The sequence below is a fragment of the Gossypium arboreum genome, chromosome 8 (assembly GCF_025698485.1).
Source record: "Gossypium arboreum isolate Shixiya-1 chromosome 8, ASM2569848v2, whole genome shotgun sequence".
NCBI classification, from domain to species: Eukaryota; Viridiplantae; Streptophyta; class Magnoliopsida; order Malvales; family Malvaceae; genus Gossypium; species Gossypium arboreum.
The window spans coordinates 4,360,547-4,371,718 of record NC_069077.1 but is presented as its reverse complement, the minus strand read 5'-3'; the positions used below and the strand labels follow the sequence as shown (position 1 = coordinate 4,371,718).

The window sequence follows — 11,172 nt, the reverse complement described above, 5'->3', positions numbered from 1 at the left end:
TTCAAAAAACTCGATAAAATTTTCAAATTTTGAATTAAATAGTTTGAGTTATTTGAGTTAATCAAGTTATTTGGGTCAACTCGAATAAAAAAATAAGTTTTTCGATTTAACTCAAATATGAATTACACAATTCGAGTTATCCGAAAATCCAAATAAGAAAAGGCAAAACTATGTCATTTTGATAAATGTTTACCTTTTCTAAAGTTAAAAGTCAAAACTATAAAGTTAAAAGGTAAAACTATGTTGTTTTGATAAATGTTTACTAATTAAGTTAAAAGGCAAAACCATTATATTGTTTATGTTGTTAAATAAATTTATACTTAGTTTCCTAGTTAAATAATTGGTTCATGTAAGTGCAACATTGAGTACAAATAACAGGATTCGTTAACTCGACTCGACTTGACTCGAAATTTTTTGACTCGACTCGATCCGATTCGAAAAAATTCAAATTGAGTTCGGTTGCTAAAATAGGATTCGTCAACTCGACTAACTCGAAATTTTTTGACTCGATCCGACTCGACTCAATCGAATGCTCACCCCTAGTTGAGAAGAGCGGAGCTAAATTTCTGAGCACCAATGGGTTTTGTAGGAGCTTTGGAAGGGGCAGCATGAGAAACATCGAACCTGTAGAGGCCATTATGCATGTGGCCCACTAGTAGAATTGTCCTTGTCTGTATGTCCTTCACAAAACCCAAAAATGGGTGAAACTCAAAGTACACAGCATTATCCCTTGCAAATTGCCCTACTGACAGCAAATTCTTATAGATATTGGAACATGGAGAATACTTCTAAGATGTAAGAGCCTAGAACCAGCCAGTAAGGTAGATGAACCTACACTACTAACAGGAACCAGTTCTCTATTTTTCATAGAAATTTGAGTCGTACCTGTATAGGGAGAAGCAGCTGTGAGATTGGACAAGTCAGGGGTGATATGATTCATTGCCCCTGAGTCAGGATACCATGTTTGATCGAGTGAGGTAGAGAGGGAACCTCGAGCAGTAGGCTGACTGTAGATAGTGGTACTAGGTGAGAACGCTCTATAATAGTGAGGCACAGAGGGATATGTAGAAGAAGAAGAAGAAATCCCTTGACCATGAAGTTGATGACAATTAACCTGCACCCAATGACCAGGTCCTACCTTAGAAAAATTCTCATCGAACCTGTGATAGCAAGTCTGAACCATATGACTTATCTTTCCACATAGTTGACTCTGTAGTCTAGAACGTGACCAGCTTCGTCCACGAGACCAGCCTCGACCTTGTCCTATTTGCCCTTGCTTAGACTCTTAAAAAAACGAGTAGAGGCTACAGACTGACCCGAGTTGTCTGTATTATCTTGTTGAGAGCGAGAAGCCAGATTGGCTTGTAAATGGGCATCAGTTAGTGAGAACATATGTCGTGCTTCACAATCAAGAAGCATTTCGATTAACAAGTCAAATGAAACAGGGGCTGCCTACTGCACTTAAACCATCACTTAGTTGTTTAACCTTGAACTGATACTCTTTAACAGTGAGGCTGCCTTTCTTGATTGAGTAGAGGGAATGACGCATATTAGAGATCTTGATGTTTGACTTTGTTCCAAATCGTCTTTCAATTACAGTCCAGATTTCAAGATTGGTCTTAACCATTGTGAGATGAACCAAGACATCGTTTGTAACCATAGATAACAACTAAGAAGCAAAAAAATTATCCTGCCTCTTGTGAACAAGAAATGCAAGATTATCAACGAGTTGACCCTCATTCCAGAAATGAAAGGTGAGGGAATGGAAACAGTACCTAGAAAAAATCCCTCGAGATCATACCCTTCAAGAATCAATAGAAGTTGATGTTTCCATAACAGGAAATTATGTTCCCCGAGTTTGATAGTGCCATGTTTAGAAAAATACTGAAAAGTATGCGAAGAGGAATTATCAGAACCATGTGAGTGAACTGCTTCACCATTATTAGAGGAATGCCTAAGAGTATCAACTATTGGAATAGCTTCTGTAGCCATGGCCCCCAAAATAAAATTTTTCAGCAAGAACCTAGCTTTTGATACCATGTTAGAAACTATAACAAAGTACGTACAAAATATCTCTCTTCATTGAATCTACCAAGAGTCACTTGCAGACTATTTAACATACAAAGATAACTGCTAACTAATGTTAACAGCTAACTGCTTACTGCTAACAACAAGCTAACTGCTTTAACTGATTTTAGTTATACAAAATATATCATAACACGTGGCAGGTCATGGTGAATGATCTTGGGGTTGCGAGAGGAAGCTAGTTCTTGCTTATACTTGCTGGTAGGTCATGGTGAATTGCCTGTGAAAAAGGACTAGGTCGAAACTAGAATGAAAGAAGGTAAAATCCCTTAGCATGAAATTCTTTAGCATCCACTACATATATCGAACCATTCTATTGTTGCTTGGATGGCGATCCTGAACAGGTTACCAACCAAAAACAGACTTCAGCCTATGGGACTTAATATCAACACTTGTTGCAAATTGTGTCGTGGGCTGAGGAGACAAAGGATCATCTGTTTTTTGATTGTGAGTTCTCAAAGGAAGTTTAGGGAGCACTTCTTAAGCTTTGCAATATTAATAGAAGACTGAGTTGTTAGAATCATTAACTCAGGTGGGCTATCACATAAAAAGGGGAAATTGACAATGATTAAAAATATTGTACAAAAATTAGATTAAGGGGGTAAAACTATTAATACTTGTCATTAGGGCTTTTTCAATGCAGCCATACTTACCTTTTTTTAAAATTTAATGGTATCAATATACGAAATTTCATATTTTAAAGTCCTAGGCATAAAAGAAGGAGAAGCGTTCTAAGTAACATGATGTGCATAGAATAAGGTATACTAACAAGATCATGAGTTGCCTTATTTATATCTTAAAAAGTGTTTATTTGAAAATTTTAAAATGATCTTTGAAGAAAAATGAAAATATGTGAAAATTAAAAATAAAAAACTATTTTCATAGGTTTCACTAAAACTAAAAAGTTATTTTGTTTGATTTTCACCATAAAAAGTAAAATTTTAAAAGGTATATATAAGTGATAATAATTGACGCATTAATTGATATTACGAGTTAATTGAACATCAATTCAGTTGCAAAAAAATTAAAAATAATTTTTTTAAAAACAATAAATTTTATTATAAGAATATTTATGTTTTCCATACTTTATAAAAAATTAAAAATAAATAATTTAAATTACGAGAAAGGATTGTATGAAATTATGATTCTACGTCGTCTTTATCCCTTTCTAATGGAAGAATGAAAAATCTGATTTTTTCCCATAATTTTTAGCTTTTTCGTCCTGAAAAAAAAATCAAATCCAACTAAAAATGTTAAAAATCAAGATAAGAAATCTGATTTTTCATTCTCTTATTGGAAAGAGATAAAGATGATGTGGAATCAAAATAGATAAATGTTAAGCTTGAAAAATCTTTAGATAATGTTGGTTTGATTTTATAAATTTTTTCATAGTGACTTGTGTATTACATAATTCAATATATAATTTGTTAATGTCAACTTGGATCAACAAGGATTTGGACTGGCAATTGAGTTGTGAAAGTGAGAAGGCCTACAAGAAAGAAAGAAAGAAAGGAAGATGAGTTATTATGAGTAGCCGGAGTTAATATTCCAATCGCTCTTTGATACTTAAGTTAATAATTTTTGTTTAGAAAAAATGAAAAAAGGTACAAGATGATGAATAGTTTACATAATCAAAAGGACTCCCTAGAGGCCTTTTATGTTTACCTCCTTACCTTTCATGTGACAATCCTCTTAGCCTTGAGGTCCAAGGTGCATCGGAATTGGTTCATCCTCCTGTTTTGTTCGTTTCCTCTTTCTGTTTAGTTCTGACCGTGTTAGGCTCTGTCTTGCCTTGATCCTTTGCAGTGTCAGGGTTCTTTTCCTCCTCTACCATCAGGCATTGACAACTCCCCCTTTTGTTTCCTCCTCATTATCTACGCATTAGATATTTTATTATAACATCTTTGGGTCTTTTTACTTTCGGGTTTACGAGTATGGCATAATAATAATCCTCCTTAAATCTGAGTAGGTTCTAAAGTGGCATCTACATATAAATATATATATATATATATATATATATATATATATTAATTTATATGATTTTTTCATACTTATTATGGATTCCTCTTTGTTGAATGTTTTGGCTTTAGCATTACAATTCTATTTATAAGGGAGGGGGGGTTAAAGAAGGACTTATAACAAGCATATAGAAGTTTAAAGGGTGAGGGAATTAAAGAGACGAAAACAGTAAGAATAGATGCTCTAAGACCAGGAGATCACATATTTTCTCATAAGAAATCACATCTCTATTTTCACCATGGTACACTCTCTCTTGCTCTTATTTTTTCTTTTTCATTTCCTTAAAGAATACGAAGAAAATATTATAAGTTTCCTAAGTTTTTTTGGCTTCTTTCGGATGGAAAATCCAATAACATTCATTCATGAATTTATTATCACTTAGTGATTTTTTAAATTAAAAAAAAAAAGTTAAAAAAGAAAGAAGCAATTGACCTAAGTTCAAGGTCGAATGGATATTGGATACAAGTGTATGTTCTCAGTTAAATTTCACACATAATGGTTATTACATGATTTCTAAATAAAAGGGAGACCTGTGATTAAACCAGGCATATATGTGGGAGATCAAATGGTGAGTCATCTGATGGGACCAAGCAAGACTTACAACCTAAGACCCTGCGAAAGTTGTGGGTTCAAGCCCCAAGCAGGGATCTTCAAAACTTGCCTCGATTGCTTCCTCAATGGCCACTCACTCTACCACTACGAATACGACGTTTCTTACTTAAAACTGGGTTTCAAACGCTAGTTCTTGCAGCATTTGGGATTGAAGACCGGCGAACCAAGTCGTCGAAACTGCCTATCGTCTGCTCGAAGACAAGAGCTTCGGGAGCTACAATTTTTTCCTCAACAACTGCGAGGACTTCGCGGTGTATTGCAAAACGGGCATGGCCATGAGCAATCAAACAGCAGGGTTATTTGGGTTTAACTTGGTTGGTGCTGTTGGATATCATGCTACCAAAGGGATCCATGAAGCCTTTACCAATTAAAGAACAACTAAGGCCTCATCAGCCATGATTTATGAAATAAACAGCCACTTGAACTTGGGCTTTTGTGGTATAATATAAATATAAATATAAATATATAATATTAGTAGAGGTCATTGATTAGGCTAATAAGAAAATATCCATGACGGTCGGTGGTGTGCTTTTGGAAACTTTGTCTAAAGGCTGCTCTGACTCTCCATATAATTATTTCTAGATATGTGTACTTCTAGCCACTTGTAATAGTAATATTAATAAGGATGAATCTCAAAATTATATATAAATTTTAATTTAATGTGTAATTATATAAATGAATTTTAATTTAGTATAACGTGAAATTCTGTTTTTGAAAGGTAAATTCATTAATTCATTAAATGAATGGAACCATACAATTCAAGGAAAAAAAATACTCGTAGTAGATGGTGAAAGACAAGCTCTATCAACACATCAAAGGTTCTAACTTCAGTATCAATAAAACATCATGACACGTTGACAATTGGCTTTGTAATAACTTAAAGACGACATATCTGGAGTGCTTGCAAATACTTAATATGATAAAAAAATCATTCCCGAATGATCCAAAGAGGTGAGCAAAAATCAACAAATGAATCGAGCATTCACCAAACTAGAGAGGATGGCAACAAAACTATCCCTAAAATCACTTGTAAAACTAAGGTTACATGCATAAGTAAGACTAAAAAATGTTCTACAATAACATATAAAAACTTCTAAAACTGAAAATTTATTAAACAATAGAAAAAAAAACAAAAAAAATATAAAACTTAAGACAGCATGGGTCCAAATCGACTCATGAAATAATTTATTATTCTGAAAAACTACTGATGGCTAGTGGTGTTTTAGCGAATGACAGACATCGTTATCTGTCCGCCACAACTTGTGAAAACAACAAAGATACTTGCAAAATATATCTGTAAGCTAAAAAGAGAGAAGACATGTGGAGTGAATGAGAAAATGAAAGAAAGAAAGGATTGGTGGGAGGGAGAAAAAAGTATGCGATAGCCAGTCTCACTGGGCAAAACAAAAGATAAGAAACAAACGGCTTAGAGAAAAAACTATATACGTGAAACTCTAATTGTTGTTCAAATATATACTTAAAATTTTGATTTTTATTTAATCATACACATTTAAAGAAATAAATATATTAATTTATTTTTATATTAGACAAAATAATTATTTATGTACTCAATATATAAACATAAAATGATGTTATGTAAATAATTGTGTTAATAATTTATAATAATTGAATCAAATAAAAATTACATCAAATTAAAATTTATATACATAATTACACATTAAATCATATTTAATGTAACTTTGAAAAAAAATTGAGACTGAATCGGAATAATAATAGTCATACAACGTGTGGTTGAAAATCCAGTTTGATTTTGTTGAAACTATAAACTCGTTTTCCCATCATCAAGCGAGGAAAAAGAAATACGTTGAAAAGAAAGCGAGGAAAAAGAAAAAGAAAGCTGGAAAGTGTAAAGAAATACGAAGCCAAGCAATGGAACTGGGTAACGAAAAATAACATTAAAAAGGATGAAAATGAAGGGAAGGTTGGAAACGCAAAAAGTCAATGAAAAAAAAATAAAAACCAAAAACTTTAATCCTTCCAAAATATTATTTTTACATATGATTTTGTAATGAATTAATTTAATTAATAATATTTAATTACTTTTATGACTTATATTTAGAAAATAATATGATTGGAACGACGACAACCATCGAAGGTCCGTATCAGCCAGCTTGGTCAAGGGTGTTTCCGAGCGGGAACGTGACCGACAAGTGGAATTACGTGGAGGCTCTGAGACACTTGCGCCACAATGGTGGGAGTTTTTCAACTTCAAGTTAGTGAATGAGCTCGTCCATGAGGATGATGAAAGCATCTTCGGTGCCATTTTTGAATATGCATTACCTTCGGCAACTAATATTGGCCCTGGATACGTAATCGCTTTTCGAGGTACCCTATTCAAACGAGAAACTTGGAAAAGGGATCTTGAGTCGGATTTCGCAATAATCCTAAATACACTTCATCAAACTAATCGTGTTCGGACCTCCATGAAATATGTTGAAGATAGGGTGTCAAAGGTGGTTCTTCAAAGGTGTGGTTAACTGGTCATTCCCTAGGGGCAGCCATCGCAATGCTTGCTGGAAAGAATAGGGCGAAAAGAAGCAAATTCTTGGAAAGCTTTTTGTTTAATCCGCCATATGCATCTTTCCCAATTGAGACAATCTTCAAAGACAATAAGAATGTGATACGTGGACTTCAACTGACAATCACTGTCATCAAAGGCGGTGTTGCTCTTGCGTTGGGATATAGTGGTGATGAAGATTCATTTGCTGCAATATCAGGGTGGAAGCCATGTTTGTTTGTGAATAGTAGAGACTTCATATGTCATGGATATATTGAACATTTCAAGAAGAGAAGAAAGAGCGACGACGTTGGAGTTTGGGGACTAGTAAGCCATCATTCACTAAGAAAAATAGTGATGAAAGAACTGAAAATAATGGATGTTGAAATTTAAGAGCCGCTTCATTTGCTTCCTTTGGCAAATCTTATACAGAATCTCAGTCCTCCCGAAGAAAGCATTTCACCTCATAAACTTCGTCATTGGTGGAAGCCTGACCTGAACTTGCGTTGTACTGTTTATAACTACGAATAGTTTGTCGCTTTCATGGCCGCTGCTTCACTGCCTTCTTGGTAATATATTGATATTATCACGGGGTATACGATTATCATTACCAGCTCTGCAAAAAAGTTAATAAAAAATTGAGGCTTTGTTTGAGCCTTAGTGTGTGCCTATACATTTGCTTGGTTTGTAATAAATCCTAAATAATTTCATAGAATTTGAGGCTTTGTTCGAGCCTTAGGTTGTCTTGCACTTGCTTAGTTTGTAATATGATTGTAAAATATTAATGGAAATAGTGATGAAAATCCTTTTCAATACTATTTGATTCAAAATTACGTTTAAATTCACATTGTCCTGATTGTTATAATAGAAACAATGTCATACCTCAGTCAACATCCTATGGTTTGATTTGGGGAGATAGGAATTATGCTCCATCTATAAATTGGTGGTGTCTTAAGCTCAAAGTGAGTGGCAAAGCTTCACCTCTCTATTCATCCCATCATTTTGGTACTCTCTTTTCTTTCACTCTTTATTATCACTTTGCTTTTTATTTTTTTGTTTATATTCTTTGAGGGAAACCCAAAATCATGTGAAAAAAATAGAGCTTTAATTATTCTTTGACTTGATACCATGCATACACTAATGTTCTTATATTATTGATTGATTTGTTTATGTTGATAATGCCATATTATTAATTAGTAAAATATAGATTTTTTTTAAAATTTTCCATCAAAATCATTTAGTAATTTGATTGATAGTATTCACAGAAGGAAACAAAAAATCAAAATCATTTCAAAATCCCATATATAATCACCCACATATGTTTTTCCTTTAATGTGCAGTGTTATAATGGCCTCTGGAATTGAATACTTTAACCGTTGCGGACCCAAATACCTTAGCAATATCGACTGGAACAACGCCCACCATCGAAGGTCTGTATCAGCCAGCTTGGTTGAAGGTGTTTACATGCTTGAAGAAGATCGACAAGCTAGACGTGGAGGCTTTCAATGTGTTGCGCCACCATGGTGGGAGTTTTTCAACTTCAAAGTGGTTAATGCACTCGTTGATGACAATGATAAAAGCATCTTCGGTGCCACTTTCGAATATAAACCTTCAGCTTATTCGTATCATCGTTCGATGGATCGAAGCCCTCGATACTTAATCGCCTTTCGAGGTACCTTAATCAAGTTAGAACCGTTTGCAAGAGATCTTAAGTTGGATATCGATATAATTCGAAACGGACTTCATCAAACTGATTGTTTTAGGACCACCATTAAAGTTGTTCTAGGTTTGGTGTCAGTGGTTGGGTCTTCAAAGGTGTGGTTAACCGGTCATTCCCTAGGTGCAGCCATGGCAATGCTTGCTGGAAAAAACATGGTGAAAAGAGGGAATTTCTTGGAAGCATTTTTGTTTAATCCGCCATATGTATCTCCCCCTGTTGAGAGAATAAAAAATAAGAGAGTAAGGCATTGTTGAAAACCGATCAAGAATACATTGATGGAAAAATAACTGTATGTACATCCATGATGAATCAATCCTGCTACTTAATTTGTCAATATTTATAAACTGTTTGCTAACCAACCTATCTTATACAACTGATTCTAACTAACCATCTAACTACTTGCTTATTTCTCAAAATTCTCCTTCTAGTTGAGGGTTGATATAAATCTTTAACCCCCAACTTGGATACCAAATATTCATGCTGCTTGATCCCAAGTGCTTTAGTCATCAAGTTGGCAAGTTGTTTAGTTGTCCTAATATGCTGCATTTGAATTAATCCTTCTCCAATTTTATCTCGTACAAAATGACAAACAATTTCTATATGTTTAGTGCGTTCATGAAAAACAGGATTTGCTACAATCTGTAAAGTTGATCGGCTATCTGAGAAAAGAACTGACTTGTCAAGCTGATTAAGACTGACTTCTTTCAATAATCCATCCAACCAAATAATCTCTGCTACAACTGCTGCCATGCTTCTATATTCAACCTCTGCTGACGATTGAGAAATAGTAGTTAATTTGTTTTTTTTGTTTTATTTCCATGAGACAAAAGAATCTCCAAGCTTAATACAGAACCCAGTAACTGATCGTCTGGACATGGGGCATGAAGCCCAAGCAGAGTCACAAAAAGCAATGAGTTGTGGTTTACTAGATGCAGACAATAAGATACCTTGACTAGGATTTTTCTTTATGTATCGAACTACCCGAAAAGCAGCCTCCAGATAAGACTTTTTTTTGTTTTGTGCATGAATTGGCTTAAATGCTGAACTGCAAACATTATGTCTGGTCGTGTATTGGTCAAGTACAACAACCTCCCAAGAAGCCGTTGATACACTGCAACATCAGTGATTAATTCATCCCCATCAGTCTTTGATAAGCCATAAAAGTAACATGTTTTTAATCCCATTCTTGATGCATTTTTGGATGATTTATTATATGAATTAGTGAATTTGATGCTCCTAATATTTTAAATTCATATTTCTATACTTAGGTGAGCATAGAGAAGAGAAAGGAGCAAAAAACGAGCCAAAATCGGGCAAAAAGAGCTATTTCCAGGATCCATACGGCCTGGGCATTTCCACACGGGCTGGCCACACGCCCATGTGCCAGTCCGTATCAATTTCGCACCCTACTTCCCTGTTATGTTGAAAAACCCAATTTTTAGGGTTTCTGAGCATTTTAAAGTCTATAAATACACACTAAAAGAGGACCTAAGGGGACAAGTAGAGCTGAACGAAGAAAAGGCTCGAAAAACGCCAACAGATTCAACTCAGAAGCAGGATCTCCTTCAAGACTGAAGATCTCTATTTAATTTCTCTCGAAGTTTTTGGGTTTCTTTATATTTTTTTTGTAACACCCCGAATTTGGGCCTAGAAATATTGGGCCTTGAGTTTGGGTCCGTAAGGAGGTTGTATATAAGTATTTAATTGTGCAAGGATATGACACAATTAAATGTCTACTCAAGTGGTTAAGGGTCCTGAGAGGTGTTGGAGAAGTCTTGGGTTCAAACCTGGGCTTTAGCAAAAATTTATATTTTTCTCTTAAAGGAGCCTTGATGTTAGTGGGTAAGCTTTAAGAATATTTTTGATGAATTTATAACACAGAAAGAGCCTGTGGTGGAGTGGCAAGGTGGCGTGTTGTGTAATGTGAGGTCTAAGGTTCAAGTCTTGCGATATACAATGGAGTATTTATTTTGCTGTTTGAGCTGTATAGGAGGTGGAGTTGGACTGAAACTCTGTAGTTGAAGTGGTAACTAGTTTTAGGAGGGATAATTTCATACATGCTTAACCAAGGTTGGTGATCATGGACTTCGACGCGTTCTCATAAATAGGTGTGTGTTCACGCCCTTCTTTGTTGGAAGTCAGCAAAAGCCGAAATGCTGAAACGCCAGGCATTCGAGGCCTCATGACTGTACGAACGCACGTGGGGAGATCCGACCCT

The 11,172-nt window shown here is 34.9% G+C and overlaps 1 protein-coding gene and 1 pseudogene across 1 annotated transcript; both read left to right on the top strand.

The window, feature by feature from the left end:
- The first annotated feature begins 6,803 nt into the window (after positions 1 to 6,803).
- LOC108474767 (GDSL esterase/lipase At4g10955-like) lies at positions 6,804 to 7,765 on the top strand (annotated as a pseudogene).
- An 814-nt stretch (positions 7,766 to 8,579) lies between these two features.
- On the top strand, positions 8,580 to 9,208 carry LOC108474776 (GDSL esterase/lipase At4g10955-like). Its single transcript, XM_053031703.1, has one exon. The coding sequence runs from the start codon at positions 8,582 to 8,584 to the stop codon at positions 9,206 to 9,208; it is 627 nt and encodes a 208-aa protein (XP_052887663.1). The 5' UTR covers positions 8,580 to 8,581.
- Positions 9,209 to 11,172: the final 1,964 nt, after the last annotated feature.

Bases quoted from the DNA above. Each gene is read 5' to 3' on its own strand.
- LOC108474776 (XM_053031703.1), top strand. From the start codon at position 8,582: ATGGCCTCTGGAATTGAATACTTTAACCGTTGCGGACCCAAATACCTT.